Source organism: Plectropomus leopardus, chromosome 8, assembly GCF_008729295.1.
Source record: "Plectropomus leopardus isolate mb chromosome 8, YSFRI_Pleo_2.0, whole genome shotgun sequence".
NCBI classification, from domain to species: domain Eukaryota; kingdom Metazoa; phylum Chordata; class Actinopteri; order Perciformes; family Serranidae; genus Plectropomus; species Plectropomus leopardus.
This window is the reverse complement of record NC_056470.1, coordinates 15,289,630-15,308,258: the sequence shown is the minus strand read 5'-3', so window position 1 is coordinate 15,308,258 and position 18,629 is coordinate 15,289,630. Positions and strand designations below refer to the sequence as shown.

The following is an 18,629-nucleotide window of genomic DNA, read 5'->3' as shown; positions in this document are numbered from 1 at the left end:
GGTCACCCATAGTAATGAATGTACAGAGAATTATCACCTTAATCTGAAGCTCTGCATCGGGCTGCTGTTTTTAACAAGAGCTCTGATGCTGCGTTCAATTTACCTCAAAAGTTGGAGATGGGAATGAGGTCACACCCAAGTTTCCACATTGCAATAAAGCAAGTTGAAAAAAAGCAAGACATGCCAGTTCAAGCCAGGTTAGCCATAGTTAGCAAGACTAGTCGATTAACAACGCATTACATTGTACTCTCATAAAAACACCTTAACAACATGTCCAAAGAGAGGTGTTGGACAGTACTGTGTGCATAAAAGATTTAATGACTCACAAATCAGATAAGTGCTAATAAACAGAAAACAACTACAGTTTCCACTACTGTTGATGCACTGAGCAGCCGTCTTGTGAATTTTAGTCACAAATATTGGAACCTGAAATTCTCACTTCCCAGTTCAAATGGAATATATAGCATATAAATTGTCAAGTCAGGTCAATTTTATTTATAAAGCCCATTATCACAAAACAATGTTTGCCTCAGAGGGGTTTACAGCATATGACATCCCCCTGCCCTTGAGTACCACTACATATTATAATGGTACTATGAAATAGAGGAGATACATTAAACAACTGTAGTATTGTTGCAGAGCCCCTAATGGCTAAATCACTTAGCTTTCGAAGGCAGAACCCAGTTGTGACATGCACTATTTTCCAAATTTGCATCACGTCTAGTCAGTTAAGTATTAGTGGTGCGAGAATACTTCAACAACTTCATGGGCTGTTCTCATAAGAAGTAAACTTCATACTATATAGCTCAGCACTGCCACCTGCCTGAGAATATTATGTATGAATATTGAGGAGGACAGGACCTCTTTTGAATATGATTTATTATGTTATTTAATACTCATAGTTTGCATCCACTCATAGTTTGCATTCATACTGAAAATCAAGTATTGTAAATACCTTGAAAACTGCAGCTCACTCAGCTGTGATAGTCCAGGTTCTTACATGAACCTACACTGCCCTCTAGTGTTTGTAAAGTTTCATCTTTGGGTCTGAGCACTTGTGGAAAAACAGGAGACACAGCACACATCTCAGAGATGTTGTTTACTGTAGTTAAACTGAAAGACATCAACAACTCACAGAGCAACTCATATCACAAAATACTGTACAGTCATCTATAAATCATCTATGATGAAAATGAAATGCCCTTCATCAATTGTAAAATAACTGGCACATAACACAGTCCACTATATAAATTCAACTTCTGTAAGGGTGTTTTGCTAAATTGCCATTTTGGAAAATATTACAATAGAGGTTGCCTCATATAATCTTATTTTGTAAAATCCTTTCAATTATCGCCATTGGAAATATTACATAACAGTCACTTTGGATAAAATCATCTGCAAAATGAATGGAATGGAAACAAAACATCTTAAAATCCTCAGGTGGCTCAGGTTAATCCATTTATCTCATGTCCATCTAACATCTCAACTCTGTACAGTTCTGAATAAGCCTGCCTCTCATCTCTCTTCAACACACACATACTGAAACCTTAATTACAAATATCCACAGCCTTCTTTCTTTTAAATATACTGCTTTAGTCTTGCCTTTGGTCATTTCATATGAAACCTTTCAGAATTCAAATTTTTTGCAAAATTAATCTACTAATAAACAAACCAACATGTTTCCATTCAATGGAGAGAATACTTCAATAAAACTTCAAGCCATTAAAGTGCAAATATATAGTAAGGACATCTAACAGCACATCAAACATTTGACAAATTCCTCAACAAATTCCTACTGAGGTCTAGCACTGGTTCACATCGGGTTTTATGGAAAAATGTTAAATTTTAAGCTTGACGTATTCAGAGGCAGAGACATCAAGAATCAGATAGGGCAGTGTAATCCGATTTCTTCTCACTGGTCGCCATCGTCTTGACGTATTTACGCAGATATCTGATTGCTGACAGGGCACTTACATTCGCCAGCAGAACTGTGTGAAAGTAAACATTAAGCAAAGTTATCATGTGACTCGTGAGACTTAACAACCTAACATTGGATTTATCTATTCATATAAAAATTTACTTTCTCTCAAAGTTCTTTTTTCTTTGTTTTTTAGTGTTTTGTTGATTTAACTACATACTGAGATACATTTTACAGTCTCATTAACAGCCAGTCCGTTAAATCCTTAAAAAGCCGAGATTAACTGATTTAACAAAAGTCAAATGTAACATGACCAAATAAGCAACTGTTTTGTAATTCCAGTCTTAAAATATTTTTTTAAAAAGCAACATTTGCAGTTTTTCTGTCATATTAAAGACTACTAATGCTGCTCATTAACAAACATACCAGCCTTCCAGGCATCTCCAACTTGCGGATTTGCAGTCTTCAGCACCCATGAAGCAAATGCAATACAAACGAGACACATGTCTGACTGTCTGAGAGGCAGAAGAGAGGCATCCAACCCTTCAAAGAAAGTGACAGAGTATTACAGAAAACATATTGAATCATGAAGTGTGACACATTTAGTGACAACCATCCACAGAGAAGTCCAGTGAGAGGTCAAATGTATCCTAATTGGCACTAACACAGCAACAGCTGTGCACAAGCCTCCAGTAATATGTTGAGACTTCCTGTTCTGTCACACTGTGACCCGGTCAAACCCCAGCACCTGCACAGATTACCATGATGCAAACAAACAAGCCTGCTTGAAGCCACTGATGTTTGTATTTATGACTCGAGTGACCTTAATGATAATTCTTATGCACAACTGCTGATTATTAGATGCTGTATCAGTAACTTGTGAGTTATTATCTTATTACAGCTAAGAGGTTGTCTAAGAAGAAGGATTTACATGTACATATACTCCTCGAGTTGAGTATTTTCCTTTACAGCCAAATATAAACTAGAGCACTAGACTGGGAGCTTAGAGATGACACTCATTGAGGGAAGTCAAGTTATCGCATACAACAACTCCGCTTGGTTTTCAACACTACGTGCCTGCAGTCCAGTCAGTGTCCTCTGACAGCTGAGGTAAGAGAGAATGTCCTGGACAGATGATGCCAGTTACAGTCCGTCCTGGGCTGCAACAGCTGACTCAATGGATGACATATCCTACATTGCAATAGTCCATGTGTGAGAAGAACATGCAGAACAAGTATAACTTAAAGGGGTTGCAGTAAAATATGAACAGGTTTGATTAAATAAAGTTTTTAAGCATGAAGAATCAGAGCTATCTGTGATAGACTGGAGGCCTCTCTGGTTTTACAAATGAACTGCTAAACTGGTCCATAGTTATACTATTCTTAGAATCATCAAAATTGCTGAAGAAAATCTCTGCACACCTGAATGTGTGACAGGTGCCTCAGAGGAGAGAGCAATCTAAAAACAAAGAGAGAAACTCCTGTACACTGTCCTGCTGACATGCTTATTGAGTTTTACTCAATAAATATGTCAGCAGTAAGTAGAACAGTGTGTCAGAGGTTTTGTCTTTGTTTTTGAGTTTTTTTAATGGTATTGCTGTTTTTAAAGCCTAAAAACTTAATTGAACTCGAAGTTTCCTTGGTAACAATCATTACCTGTTGACGACTGGTAAAAAAAATAATTTGTTGTTCACTAACACTGTTTAAAAACATTTAGATAGCTAATATTCTTCTACTTGTAACTGCATACATGTTTATTTTTTTCAACAGCACCAATAAATCTCAATCTTAGCAAAGCGCTATTGAAGATAGTTAAAGGAATACTTCACCCACAAAATGACCATTTGTTTATCAATTTCTCACTGCATGTTACCTTTATTTAGCGAAGAAAATGTTTTTTCTTGCATGCATCCACAGCAAACTGAAAATCAAAAAAGGCAAATATTCATGAATTGATGTTATAGGGGACCACATTTAACAGCAAAACTATATCAGAACATCCGTTTACAAACTCTCAGACAATTTGTGCAGTATAATCCAAGTCTCGTTTATTCAGTCATATACTCAGTACTTCCCAAACTAAAGTTCATTTTAAAACACGACAGTACAAACAGTCTCTTGCACTGCCAAGTAACATGCCTTGGCACACGTTTGGTACAGGTGTGTACTCAGGCACATGAAGAGTGAACTGCTTGTAGGTGGAAGTGTTTTACATAAGTAAGGTTTTTATGAAAATGCTTGTGTTGGAAAGTGCTGAGCATTTGGCTGGATAACTGAGACTTGAAATATTCTGCATGAGTTGTGTGAGTTTGTAAAGAGATGGATTTTTATTATATAGTTTTGCAGTTTGTTAAATGTGGTCCCAACTTACCTAAGTTCATGAAGAATAATCTTTTTTGGATTCTACCTTCACCACCAGGTAGCATGTGATAAATAATTAACGTACAAATGGTCATTTTGGGGGTGAAGTATTCTTTTGAGAACTATTCAGGTATGTGCAAAAGTTTGGAATTTGATGAATTAAGAAATCTCTCAGAAGTCTAACTTTCTTTGTAAAATCTGACCCTGGGGGTTTTTCTTATCTTGCCTTGTGAGTACTGGGAAAGGCTTAATCAGGATTAGTGGTATAAAAATGCATTAAAGTTTTAATTAGCAGATAGCATCACTGAGCCTCATTGTTGATAGTTTGCTCCTAACGGAATCTGTGTTTTGTATTGTACAAACATACCAACATCCCTACTTTGTGATGGACAATAAATGAATTGACTGGGATCTGAATTATACTCTGATATTTTCACATAAACTCCATTAAAGATTTTTTTGCAGTTGGCTGTATTATGTTATCCCTATCTATAATGACACATCATTGTGATCACTGCATGAAACTGGACTTACTTGGATTCGAAACAGCCGTCTGCAAGTCCTCATATCTGAAAGGCTGTTGTGCTAGTTGTGTGTACATCCTGTCCTCCAGGTGGTAGAGAAGTGGATCAGGAAACTTCCCATCTTGATTTCCCAGAGCATTTATAGAATGAACTGTCCTTCGAAAGGATTGGACACTTTGCACTCGAGATAGAGGTTTTGAGAGAGTCTTCTTCTGGACTGTAGATCCAGTAAAACTAATCTTCCTGAAGGAGAATGTGGGTTTCCAAAAGAAATTCTGTTTAAGGTCGCTGTCTGTGAAGAAATTATCATATATGTCTGTAGAACTCTCAGATGTGCTTGGTGTATGGCTGAATCTGGTCAACACCCTCACAGGACTGCAGGTATCTTCTTCATCAGACTCCACAGAAGAATCATCAGAAGACGAGGATGCAAAGAAGTGATCATAAGCCTCAGGGAACTGCAGATTTCTATTAGCTGAGCGAGAGTAGGAGAAGATAGGAACCAGCTCGTCTTTGGACTGATCTTCTGACGTGATGAGAGGATAGAAGAAGCTTTCTGTATCAAACTCTGAGAAGAAATGATCATAAGTTTCAGGGACAGAATTTCCATCAGTGTAGTACGTGGTTATGTTATCCGTGGCTGATTGGCTGGAGACGGATTGCTTTCCACTGAAGAGATACTGAAATATATCTGTGAGAGAGATTCTGTAGCTGTCTGAAAATGAAGCTGAAGAGTCCACGTCTGTGTCTTGCTTTGGCATGTGTCCTTCAGCGAAATACTCTCCTTTTGAAAATTCTCCTTCGTCTAAGGTTTGTAGAGTTTGGTCTTTCCTTGTGTAGCTGAAAGAATCAGATGCCAGGGCATGTAGATTGTGCACACTTATGTTTTTAGAAATCTTTCTGAGGCACGTTTCAGGACCTCCAGGGAGGACCGGTTGAGAAATGTCACTAACAGATGTCAACATCATACTCTCAGGGTAAATATCAGCACCTAGACTCTCCCACATAACATCCGCTGAAGACGAAAACTCGGCTGCCATGATAGAACTTGATTCTACAGAGTTAGGATCACTGGATATGTCTTCGTTCGGTTCAGGCTTGGACTCATCCAGCTGAGAAAAAACACCTGAATCTGTCATAGCCAACATGCCAGTTTCCTCAATTTCCTGTAAAGGTGAGAGAAGGCTGGGTGGGGCAGCTTTGCTGATCATTCTTAAACCCAGAATATCATTGATTGTAAGCTTCTCCATCTCATTCCAAAAAGATGACATAGCAAACACTGAATGCCTTGAATCTGGAGCTTTCTCAGGTTCACATTCTGCTTTAGATACAGTGATGACATCTTCTGCTTTTACCACTAAATCACATTTTGAATCTGTTGCAGCATTTGATCGGCTTTTGGATTCAGATGTGCCATGAACTTCCTCATGTTTTACCAACATTAATGAAGTCTTTTCTCCTTCGAGGTCATTTTGATTGACAGATAAACAGGAACTTGCTGACATGTCTGTGATGTTTTCATTTGAGAGTGACATGACAGATTCTGTGTCCAGAGTACAGTAGGATGATATTGATGTAAAATCTGAAAGACTTGTGAGACAGTCTTCAGACATGGACACTTTGGTTTCCCTCTTAATTTCAGCAGACAGAAGGGGATTCCCACTTTGAAAATCCATGATTTGTGATGCTGCTAATTCAGATCTCTCTGTTGTGTTTTTCTTTGACAAAACATCAAAATTGGATAAGGTGTTAAGTGCCAGAGAATGTTCTGTTTGCTGTGCCGTAATATTTACATCTGAACAGGATGAACATTTATCAGGCAATGCATTGCTGGTATCTAATGTTAATTTAGCACTGTCCACTTTACTGGAAATCTCCAAGAATGGATAGGTTGTGGTGTTGAACTGCTTGGGTTTTGTGTTATGAGCGGCAGAACTGCTTGCAGACAGCGGAAAGTGAGTCTTTTCCAGCGTAGCTCTATCTTGGTCTCTGTCCTGACAGTCAATTTCCAGCTGTTGTTTGGGCTCACCCTCTCTTTGACATAGTGTATGGTTGTCTCTGCCAGAATTTCCAGCCTCTACAGCCAGGACTGACTTAGCAGCAGATAGTTTGTCATGTTGGCTGACTTCCACTGCAGGATCATTTGACTCTGTGCTTGGTAAAATACTCATTGATTTGACCTCCGCTGTGCAAGATTCTGGATTTTGTTCATATTTACAACAAACGACAGAATCATGCATTTTGTCAGACTGCTGGAGACTCCCTGCATAAATGTCCCTTCCTCTACAGTTTGCTGTTTCTTTAAACAGGCCTGATTTATCAGTTTCACCATTGGCAATTGAAACTGGCAACCCAGTTGATCCTTCAGTATGTAATTTGCTGCATGGCTGCAAATTTGTTGCCATATTGCCACTGTTGTCTGGTCTTGACATTACCCTGTTATTAGTTTGACTCAATGGGATTGGTGGCCTGTCATTAGCTGCATTATTTTCAGTCAAGCCTGTTGCTTTACACCTTCCCTCTCTGACTGTGTTCTTTTGTAAATACTGGTATTGACTGTCACATGAAGACCTGGAATGAGGAAGATCACTGACTTTGATTTCAAGTGCAGATATCTTTACTGGGAGATTGCTGGTATCTGAAATTGCAGTTAAAGAAGGCATGCCATATTTTTGTGGTTCGTTTAAGAAAGATAAATTAGTATCTTCAGATAAACTGTGACTGATTCCTCCTCTCCATGCATACTGTTCTTCCTCTGAGTCACTCTGCTTGACTGAAATCTGCCTCTCAGATCCACTCTCAGCTGGATCAACACTAAGTCGTTTTTTCTTCCTTCTCTTTCTTTTGATAGAGGCGGACGGAGACAATTCCTGGCTTGCTGTTTTGTACGCCAGTGTTGCGTGTGACTGTAAAACATCAGGAATTTGCTTTTCCTTCCTTGTAACATTTGTCACAATATCTAGATAACTTGATGGATCAGTGCTAGACCTTTTACCAAGAGTTAACTGACTTATCAACAAGTCTTTCTGCTCAACATCCTGAGGTGTGCAAATTTCCACCTTCACCACTGTGTCAGTGTGAGGTGTTGTTTCTGAGCAGTCAACCCCCTCTGGTGAGTCATGAGACTGATTCAGCTGTGTAGCCTCATTTGCACTGGTTTCTCTGCAGGCTTCCTCTCTGATGAATAACCTTGTTTCAGGGCAAGCTGATTTGTTAGTCTGGAGCACCAAGTTATTGGCTGCAGGTTCAGGGGAAATGTTGGAACCGAGCACATCTTTTTTCATTGTGTTTATGTTGCTGATGGTGTCGAAAGGCTCTGCGGTCTCTTTGCCAACTGCTGTTTCACCGCTGGCAGGCAGAGAGTTTAACTTGGGGATGTTTTTTGGCAAAGAACTGCTGCTGGCTTGTAGCCCATCACTACACCACTCCTCCTCCTGTATCCCCTCTCTGTTTTTTCCAGCTCTCACTTGGCTTGGCTCAGTAAGCCTCTCGGCCTCTGTAAGGTTTTTCAGCCTTTCAAAGAATATATTGACAGACTGCAGGTGTATATCCTCCTCACTGCCTGAGAGCACGCTCTCCATTCCGCCGACGGCGTGTTCGCTGAGGTAATGCTCCACAGGAGAGCCCTCACAGTCAGGGGGTCCATCGATGGGATGGCGAGGCTCTGAAAAGCCTGCCATTAGGTCGACTTTCTGACCCCTCTTAGCAAGAATGGACCCTGGATCATCAATGTCACTCAACCCTGAGTCATCCAACCCTGCTAATGAAGGAGGACGCAGGCTACACTCCTCACACTCCACAAAGAAGCATTCCCAGTCACGGTCAGAGATCTCCACACTGTATTCAAAGTCCTCCATTTTGACTTTGAGGGTGTAGTTTCACCTGTAAAATTAATCAAAAGAGCGTCATTTCAAAATTAATCACTAGTATTTCGGGTAATTTAAGCATCATACAATCAAATGTCTTTTCAGAATAAAAGCCAAAAAAAACAAGCAAGAATACCAAAAGCATAAACTGCCACAAAATTAACTAAATCAACAGACCAATAAAGCCATTTCTGCAATTACAAAAACAACTGCGGTGTTTTCTTTCTTTTTTTTTTTAATTTGAAGCAAAATGTATGTAAAAGATATAAATACATTAAAAGTGCAACAACTTCTGATATTTCTGGCAATAATACTAATCAACTCTAACAGAAATCTCTTCACAGGAGCATGTGAAAACTCGCCAGTAAGCTGAATCAATAAACTTTTGAACAGAATGTAAGTATCTAGAAGTATGAAAACAGGAAGTATTACATTTCTATGTATTCTAGCTGTCTGCATACGTTTTTGTACATACATGCAGGTTTCCTACCTGTCCTGCTTCAGCAGTGACCCTGGTCTGCAGGAGGTGAAGGTGTGGAAGTCTGGAGTCTCAGCAGCACCATGTTGTACGTCCTCTGGTGGGTCCCATGATTTGATAAATATAGAGTGGCTCCTCTCATCACGTAATACACGCAACGTTCTTACAGCAGCCATCTCCAACAGAGGCATACAGTTTCAGAACTTTAAATAGACTCTCCAGTAGCAAACTGCTTGACTGGATCCAATGTATTTTAGATTTTACTATTGTTTGATTTGGTGTATATATATATATATATGAAATCTGTGATCTGGTCTAGGTAATATTTATGTTTGGTTTTATACCTTTTTAAAAATATTTTTGATGGATTCATTAAAAGCTCAAAATCCAGAGGTACATTTAGCAGCGTCACTGGCACAGTGCAAGTCAGGCCATTAGCAAATATGTGGATCATGTGAGGTGTGTGTCAGTCAGCTGATACCTCACTGCTGTGACTTCATGGAGTGACAATGGATCCGAATGTATCCAAACACTGCAGGAGCCATAATCGGGGAATGAGACTGGAGCTGCATCACTCATATGACCCGCATAAATCTTAATGACAGAAATACAGAAAAAAAATATCTACTTAATTAAAAAAAACAAAAAGAAAATTGTTTCGACTTTCTAAACCCTTTCATAATGGGTTTGAATAAGTAATAATTAATGGCTTCATTAATAGTTAAAGTCCTCCATCAGTCAAAAGTGTGTTTTTAAAATTCTGACTTCACTTAAATATTTGAGCTTCAGTGTGCATGATGGTTTATGCATTTGACACTCATCTGTTTCTGTCTGCTCATCTCAAATTTCTGGCTTGTTTAACAGTTTAATACTTCTACATAAGAACAAAATTTTGTGACATCACAACTAGTTTGGAGATATAAGTGTGTGAGACTTTAAGTCTTAAGAATTGACTTATCAGTGAAACAGGAGGTGTCTTGTCTAGCAATTATACATTTGAAATAAAACATATTTATTTATTTATTTATTTATTTATGGATTTTGGAAATCATGGGTTTCTCATAGTAAACTATCTGGTGTTCATCTGTAAACATCAGTGTCAATAATAAAGCAGTCTTCCACCACAATAGATGCCAAAACTGGAACTGGAAATGTTAAGAAGTTGTTAATTAGTGGATTCTGACTCAGATGTCCAGCAGCTCCTGCCAGAGGGTGACTGGTCTATTTGAGAAGTCTTCCTAATGAATTTAAGAGTTAAGAAAAAGACAATACAAGCTATGCCAGAGGATAAACATTTCTCAAATGTCTTTTTGTAAACCTGGCAACCCAAAAATTTTCTCTATTAATGCCTTCTAATGATCCAAAAAGCATCAATAAATGATAAACTAACAAAGCTATTAATTCAGCCTCTAAACCAATTTTAAAATATGCATTATTAGAAAGAAGCAAAATACATAAATCTCTCTTGCTCTCATTTTGAGCTGGTAAGATGTGGTTAAAAGCACTAAAAAGTATGTGGACGTTTGAGCTACACTTTTCAAAAATGTCAAGTGTAAACACTGAGTAAGTGTAAACTCATTTTTTTAAAACTGTGAGTACGTGCAAGTTTTGACTTAGTCACCTGTGTCTGGATCGACAAAATCTTTGGTGCATCTAACTTAAATTTAACATACATACATCTGACAAAAATTGGGAGACAATTTAATTCTTGAGCAGCTAAAATCATGGAACAGATGTCAAATGGCTAAAACTGGGGCCTTTTTTCAGCTTAAATGTTAAATCTACCATTAGGAAGGGCTGCTTATCTGAGGAGGGCTTGAGCCTTTGTTTACAGCTATCAATAAGACTTAGTAAAGACAATGTGATTACAGGGCCATCTTTGCCTTTAAAATGTCACTGACACTAAAAGATACCAAGATAACCTATCAGTCCTGATCACATTATCAGCAGTTAAACTGTTCTTAACCGATGCCTAATGTGACAAAACTGCAGTTGAATGTATTGTTTAAGATGATGGGGTCACATTGGTATGTCAGAACAAAAAAAGCCTCACGATATATTTCACTATATGCTGACAGTGCAGTTTTGTGGGTTAGCTATGTCAAAAAGTTGAGAATTTTCGCAATAAAAGTCTCAATTTTGCTTTAGTTAAACCAGTGATACTCAACTTGTGACTGGGTGTCTGTTGGCCCGCCGACCATTTTCTTATTAACAATGAAAATAAACTGATTCACAGCAAGATTTTTTTTTTTTTTTGGTACTTTAAATGTAAAGATGCCACAGTGCATAAAAGTGGCCCATGGGCAAAGCAAGTTGAGTATCCCTGCGTTAAGATTGAAGAATCACGCAACTTAAAAGATAAAACTTGGAAGATTCTTGCATTTGAAAAGACACGCATCACCCAGATTTTCCTTCACATTGTCACTCTACATTCAGAATTTGCATCTAACACTTTCACAGGCCTTTATTTGCCTGATTTTCATCACTATAGATATTTATGAGAAAACAGACCCTCTAATTAGCCAAACCACAGCCTGGGCTGTGTGCCCAAGAGGGCTCTCTCAATTCATCAGCTGTGATAAAGGGAGACAGGCCAGGGCCTGTGGGTACTGCACCTGGGGCAGCGGGCCGTTTTGACATGGGTGGGATTCTGTTTCCATCAACAGGATTAGGCTCTTGTGAGTCAGTTCTCAGGGGTTAAGATTGGAATCTGTTTAGGCTGTTTCACAGTGGCTAAAGCGACAGAGTTGCACCCAAATTGTTTTCTATGTCAGCCCCGGCAATTCAGCGTCAATTAAACAAAGCCCAGTAAACAGACACTTTCAGCACCAGCTCAGTTACATGATGTTTGAACAGAGGGGAGTCTGTGTATGGTCCCGTTACCAAGCGTCCTTAGTTGTTGGCATCTTGTGTGTTCAACAGGGGTGCAAAGTCTTAATTATAGCAAAGGGTAGAAAAACAGAAAACAGTGGACAAAGATTCCTATTTTGGATCTTTGGGGACTGTTTAGAAAGCTTACAGGCTTTGAAACAATCTACAAATGCCACACAGGTTGATGTAGAGCTTAAATGCCAAGAATTAAAAATTAACAAAACAAGTTATGATCACTGTTTGAGAAGCAAACTTAACAGGATGTGACACAGCTACTGTAATTGTTTTAGTCTTTTTCAGTAAGAATGTGCTGCAAAATGAGGCGCTAAATTGAGTGACATGGAGGTAAGTGTGTTTATCACATGAAATGTAATTAAAACAAATCATTTGGGTTTTTTTTTTTCCTGTATTCAAATATTTGAAAATGGACGACACTCTTAATTTGCCTTTTTTATATATGATAAATTAATTGCTGCACATTATACTACAATACATTTAGCTTTTTCTGAAGCTATGATGCTCTAGTGTGGATAAGAGTTTATTATGTGGATAAATTCCTAATCTCTTGTTTTGGTTTTCTGATCAAATTTAATCCTACACATCTATTATTGTTATTATCATTATTATTATCAATAATAATAATAATAACAACAACAAAATAATAACAATAATAATAATAAAAGTTACCTCATGATTTAACCTCAAGTTGGTAATTAAAAGACAAATAGGCAGTGGTGGAGTAAAAGTAGTGTTACTACAGTACTGAAATGCTTACAAGTAAAAGTCCTGCATTTAAAATCTTACGCAAGTAAAAGTACACAAGTATTAGCTTTAAAATATACTCAAAGTACCAAGTATCATCACTTTAAAGTTAAAGCTGATAAAGGTGGAGCTAATTTAAATAGTTTCTACGGCTGGGTGGCTTAACTTATAGGAATATATGATAACCTATTTGCAAATTTAGATTATTGATGCAAAATATAAATAAACTAAGTAACTAGTAACCAAGGCTTTAAAATAGAGGTAGTGGAGTAAAAAGTGCAATATTTATCTCTAAAATAAAGTTGAGTGGGATTAGAAAGTCGCAGAACACGGAAATATTCAAGTAAAGTACAAGTGCCTCAAAATACTTAGTTACATTCCATCACTGCAAATAGGCTCCTAACAAAACCACTCATTAATCAATCAATCATTATAGGGGAAGGATCAGTTAAGTTGGTCTCCCACAGGGCCCCATTTTAATCAAATTTCTATCGGTTTGACATAAGATTAATGCATTTGAATTAAAGCAAATTCAAAAAAAACCTTTTCCTTTAAGAACACTGCATGCACAGCCTGACTACTTCTGCACGAAAAAAGTACTCTTCAATGTGATAATCGACTGGTACAACATACCAGGAACTAGTCTGGTCCCACATTTAAAACGGCCGCACCTGTGGCCCTCTGGTTTCTCCTCACCTCTGTGAGAAGCGTCGGGCGCCTGCAGGCACTCGGGAGGATTATGTGCCCTGACAATGGTGAGATTTGATCAGGCGCGATAACAAAACGCTTTTGTCCTCACCTCAAATGTCACCGACAACACAGCAGTATCAGTGCTCGAGCTGTTTGGGGGTCATGTCAAAATCCTCCGAGTCGACTCTGCAGCATTTAGACTGCACCTCCGGGCTGCTGTACCGAGACTGCCACCTGTTTTTAATGGACAGAACCGGTTCAATTTCCTCATCACTGCCACAGGCATCGTTATTAACAGTCTCACGCGACTTTTATAACACTATGTGCCATTAGTTTTGACTAGAAAGAGCAAACACGTTAGACAAATTAATGCCAAGGGCCGCGTCTTTTGTCTTAAAATATTTAAATATTTAAACTTACTGAGTTCTGTCTGTGCTTATTGACGGGTGGACACCTCGTTATCGCTGATGCAGGACTGCAGTACTTCCAGTCAACCACAAGATAGCGATCACCGCCAACCAAACTGAGTAAATACAACATGACGCTCATCTGATGGCTTTAAGGATAACAAATATTTTTAAAAGAACTAACTCAAGTCTCTCAGTTCGGTTGAAGTAGTAATTCAACACTGTAAAATAAAAAATATAAAATAAAATAAAATAATTAAAAAATAAAGAAATACAATCCTACTTAACTACAAGTGAAAGCCATGTCTCAGGTGTTTTCACTTATATGCCTGATTAGACCTTTTCTAATTAGTGTGTGGAAGAGTAGGCTACTACTAGAGTATTTGGCTGAGGTCTCTTTTACTGTAGTTGTGCATTGCCTTTATCATTTTAATTTGATCAACTTTCTTAAGTCTAGATGCGTATTTCATGATTTTAGTCTTGACAAAATCAAAAGAGACTTGAAAATTGACTTGGGTGTTAAAATCAGTGACTTGTGACTTCAGTTGGACTTGAGCTTTTTTACTTGGAAAGACTTTTCCCATAGCCCCAAGATTAAACAGTTATGTTATCTAAAAAGTGTGCCACAATAAAATCCATTTCCTGAATCAACTAACGTTAACACTTTTCATTCCCATTAAGTCGACACTTCATTTCCCAGATGGTCCACTTTGTTTGAAACTGATTCAACAGCGTCCAATCGAGTTGCAGGGGAAAATCAATGAAGAGCTAAAGTTACGCAACTTAGTGCCAGCTGGAAAAAAATGATATTAAAGATAACTTTGTTAGCATGCCAAAACTACAAACAAACTTGCTTTACTAAATAAATATAAATTTTAAAATGCATTCCTTATTTTTGTAAATGTAATATATTATTTCTCAGCTGTTCAAATAGCATTAGGTCTACATTTGTTGAAGAGGGGCATTATGACTTGTTTAAGCCTCGAAACTCAAAGTTAAGGATTTGGGACTTGACTTGGGACTTTTCCGTTTTAATTTGCGAAATGACTCGGGACTTTGGACCTGAGAGCCAAGACTTGAGACTTACATGTGACATGCAATGACTTGGTCCCACCAGTTTGGACCTGAGCTCAGCAGTGTGATGGTTGATGAAGTGACAGGCGGGTATACTAAATGGCATAAAAATTAGAGGGTATACCTGTGTATACCCTTCACTACACCACCACCTGAGCAGAGGTCTAATCATCCAAGATTTCTAATCCAAGTTAGTATCTGTAAATGTCAGGTAATGAAGTGGAGTGAAAAGTACAATATTTATTCGACGTAAATGGCAGTAGTCGTGTTAAGTATAGTAGCTACTTGCATGAGTAAGGCCTGCGTTTCACTATTGTTAATTCAGAAAACCAAAGGCTGCAATTCCTGTATAAAATGCATGTATTGTTCAGTTCAAACAGAACCCAATGGGATCGTGATTACATTTAATACTTTATGCATTAAAACTTTTAAAAAAAAAAAAAAAAAAAAAGAAAGACTGTTCTCTTAAAGCAACATTTTAAGTTAGAGAACACCCAGATTAACAAATCACAACCTGTTTCCTTCTATAAAACTTACTGTTTAAGAAGTGAATTAAATTATATAGGCTGTAATGTAATGTAATCTGATGTAATGTATTTTAATGTCATCAGTGCAACTTGAAACAATATTCCTGAATCCTTTTATTGGCATTTTACAGCCAACATTTCAAGTAGACTTTCTGGTACATGTTCAGGAATAAAGAAAAATCTGTTCATTACATTAAATATTTTTTAATAAAAGGAATATTAGGATATTGTCCTAAAATGCAGTGTGTAGGCATATAGGAATTGTATTCTGCAAATTGTACCTAATAGGAAACTGACCACACTTTCTGTGATTTATATATTAAAACTTAAAGCTGCACAAAGGATTTTTTCATAGTCATCTTTAGCTCAATTCAAAAAGAGGACACTTGAGTCTATTGGTTCCATCTCTCCTTCCCCCCTCGCCATTATGTTTACAACCAACCAGATCATTACACATTAGCTGGTGTCAAGGTATTTTTAGACAACAAGAGACCACAAACAGGGTCAAATTCTTCTTTCAGTTTCCAGCCTGAAGGCAGTCTGACTCTTTGCACATGAAACAATTTAGCTCATTTTCACCACTTCTTCCCTTGAAGTGAAACAGCTGAAGTGAACAGTCTAGTGAGACCTTCATATTAGCGAAGCTGAACTGTGCACAATTAAGGCAGCAGACGCGTGACATCAGCTATGTGCCTGAGGTGTGAGGTGACCCTGGCTGACTCTGGTCTGTCTGTAGTCTCCTTCTGTCCAGACCACGTACAGCCCTGCAGGCCTCATCCGCTGGGTTAATTAGTGAAAGACAGCCAGTACTATTCATCTGCTTTGAACAACAGCATGTGATGCTGCAGTAAAAATATCTATGGACTGTGTGCATAAACTGAATCAAAGTTATGTCCAACTGTTGTGACATTTTGTCAGCGTGTTATGCATGTGACCCACCTGGGGAGATTTAAAAAGCAGCTAGCAGCAGATAGAGGCTAACTCAAAGCGGAAGAACAGCATACGAAAATGTCCGCAAATTGGGAAAACAACGAGATCTGGGGGCCTCTTACCCTCCAAGCAGCGGATGAGACTGGCCGCTATATAACAGAGTCGGCAAATTATTGTTATTGCCATGTTATGCCATCGCTGTTGTTTAGAAAGCACTACTGACGCAATTTTATATGTTACACTACAGGCTGATACTGTTGTGTTAAGCGCAATGCCCATTACGCCTTTTTTGCTTTTGTGATGCATGCTGTCTAAAATCACACACTGGAGCAGCATGATGCTGCTGCCATTTGGTCAAAGGGAGCATAATTAAGGGACTTCATATTGGCCCTATGGTTCGTGCTCTATGTCAAAAGAGCTTTTGTGTTCTTATTTCTAGTATATCTAATAAAGTCATGAATTTCTTTCATCCTGGCAGGTTTGTGTTCACTTTTCTTGGAAATCAAATAATACCTTTCCTTCCTTGTCTCCATCTCTGCTTCTTCACAGATGTAATCCTGAAAAGCTGTTTACTCTTGAGTTAACCATACAGCGAGCCATGTGAGAAATCATTCTTCTCCTGGCGGACTCTGCAGGTTAATAAGTTATCTGAGGACAAAGAGCTGACAAGCCCACTACCACAAACCGAGCAATGGCCTTCCTTCCTTTGGCCCGGGTCACCGGGGGTTATCAGTGACAGGGGAACAATAGGAAGTGGTGAGACCAATCACATCATAGCACTGTCACTCACGTCCTGCATGCCTCCACACACACGCAGTGCTGCTGCATGGGAAAGAGAGCTGTCTGTCTACTGCACTCATCACATGTGATACACCCAGGCCACTGCGCTGTCACCACTTTAGCCAGAGTGTCACACATACTATGAAACAGCCCTTTGACCTACAATTCATTACTACTGCTCACTGTCTGAGGCTGAAAACAACTATGGCTGGTGTGAGCTGTGCAGAGTGCACAACCCACCAAAAGAGGTCCAAAACTACTGGTTGCTGTCAAAATGATGACTTGAAAATATGTACAGAGCTATTACACAAGTCAAAATAGTGCAAGAAGGAAAAGGGAGTGAAAAGAAAATCAAAGCATATTCACACATATCTCCATTCTTTTCATGTTTGACAGTCATTGAAACAACAACATTCAAATGCAGTACTCAAATGCTACTTAAATATTAATGCATGAGCAATAATTATTTAATAATATGTATATCAATGCACAACCATGTGCAATTTGATACTTTATGTTCATTTTAATACGTAATTAATTAATACTTTTACCTAAACTGTGGTTATCAAGATTTTACATTAAAAATGCATCAAAACTTACCCCAAAAACATACAAACATTTAATTGTAATTTAAGATTGTTTATAACCACTGGACTGTCATATTGTTTCCTGTATCAATGTAAACAAATTCATATTACGTCACCCACCAGTGGGAGCATTTATTGGTGGTTGTAGGCTTTCTACCTCTTGAGCAAGCGCAAATGCTTCAGCATTTTATTCTGTTTCCTCTGGTCATAATGCACCAATTTCAAAAGTATTTGTGTGAGTCTACTGCAAAGATCATCCAGTTGTATGAAAAGACCATCTTTCCAACAGTGAAATGCTTCTGAAGTGTTTTGATTCACTCTTATAGCTCTCATTATGTTCTGTCACAGCAGGCAGCTGTTTTCATGAAAAAGTTCTAAAAACCAACTGTACACAATCTGCTCAGCACTAAATGGCAGACAAAGCAGGGAAATAGTGATTATTCATGGGCAGTGATAAATAAAATGTTTGTTAATACTGATGGAGTATTCTAGTGTTTGCTGTTTTCTGTGTGTTGTTAATCTTTTTGGAGAACCAACCCAAACAGTTGCAACAGTTGTGGTTGTAACAGTTGTGCCTAACATCTCTAATACCGCTAAAATTGCATATGCCCCACTTCACATTTAAAATGGCATAGAACTGCCACTGCTCTGGGTTTAAAATGATTGCAATATCATTTTTCAGGAGTCAGATTAAGCGAGGTGAAGTAATGGGTCTCTAAGTAGCACCTCGCCCCTTGTAAACGTGTTATCTTTAGTTTTGGGCTGTAACTTGATCGTGAAGTCATTTTCAGGGTGTCTCCTCGCCAGTAAGGAAAAGGCGTACTGCATAGGTTGCAACCTTGTCAAAAGCAGCAT

The 18,629-nt window shown here is 38.3% G+C and overlaps 1 protein-coding gene across 2 annotated transcripts; it reads right to left on the bottom strand.

The window, feature by feature from the left end:
* Positions 1-1,061: 1,061 nt before the first annotated feature.
* LOC121946556 (PPARGC1 and ESRR induced regulator, muscle 1) lies at positions 1,062-6,174 on the bottom strand. Of its 2 annotated transcripts, XM_042491167.1 has the most exons (3): positions 4,813-6,174; positions 2,345-2,461; positions 1,062-1,988 (listed from the first exon to the last, which is right to left on the bottom strand). In XM_042491167.1, the coding sequence occupies exons 1-3, from the start codon at positions 6,071-6,073 to the stop codon at positions 1,876-1,878; spliced, it is 1,491 nt and encodes a 496-aa protein (XP_042347101.1). In that variant the 5' UTR covers positions 6,074-6,174; the 3' UTR covers positions 1,062-1,875. The 2 variants fall into 2 exon arrangements, with proteins under 2 accessions (XP_042347101.1, XP_042347102.1); XM_042491168.1 differs by lacking the exons at positions 1,062-1,988; positions 2,345-2,461 and adding an exon at positions 3,036-3,109.
* Between the last annotated feature and the right edge of the window lie 12,455 nt (positions 6,175-18,629).

Excerpts from the sequence above, each read along its gene's own strand:
- LOC121946556 (XM_042491167.1), bottom strand. The coding sequence starts at position 6,073 with ATGTCATCTTTTTGGAATGAGATGGAGAAGCTTACAATCAATGATATT. Across the intron at positions 2,462-4,812 it reads GACGGCTGTTTCGAATCCAA|GGTTGGATGCCTCTCTTCTG; the intron begins GTAAGTCCAGTT and ends CTTTCTTTGAAG. Across the intron at positions 1,989-2,344 it reads TGGAGATGCCTGGAAGGCTG|TTCTGCTGGCGAATGTAAGT; the intron begins GTATGTTTGTTA and ends ACTTTCACACAG.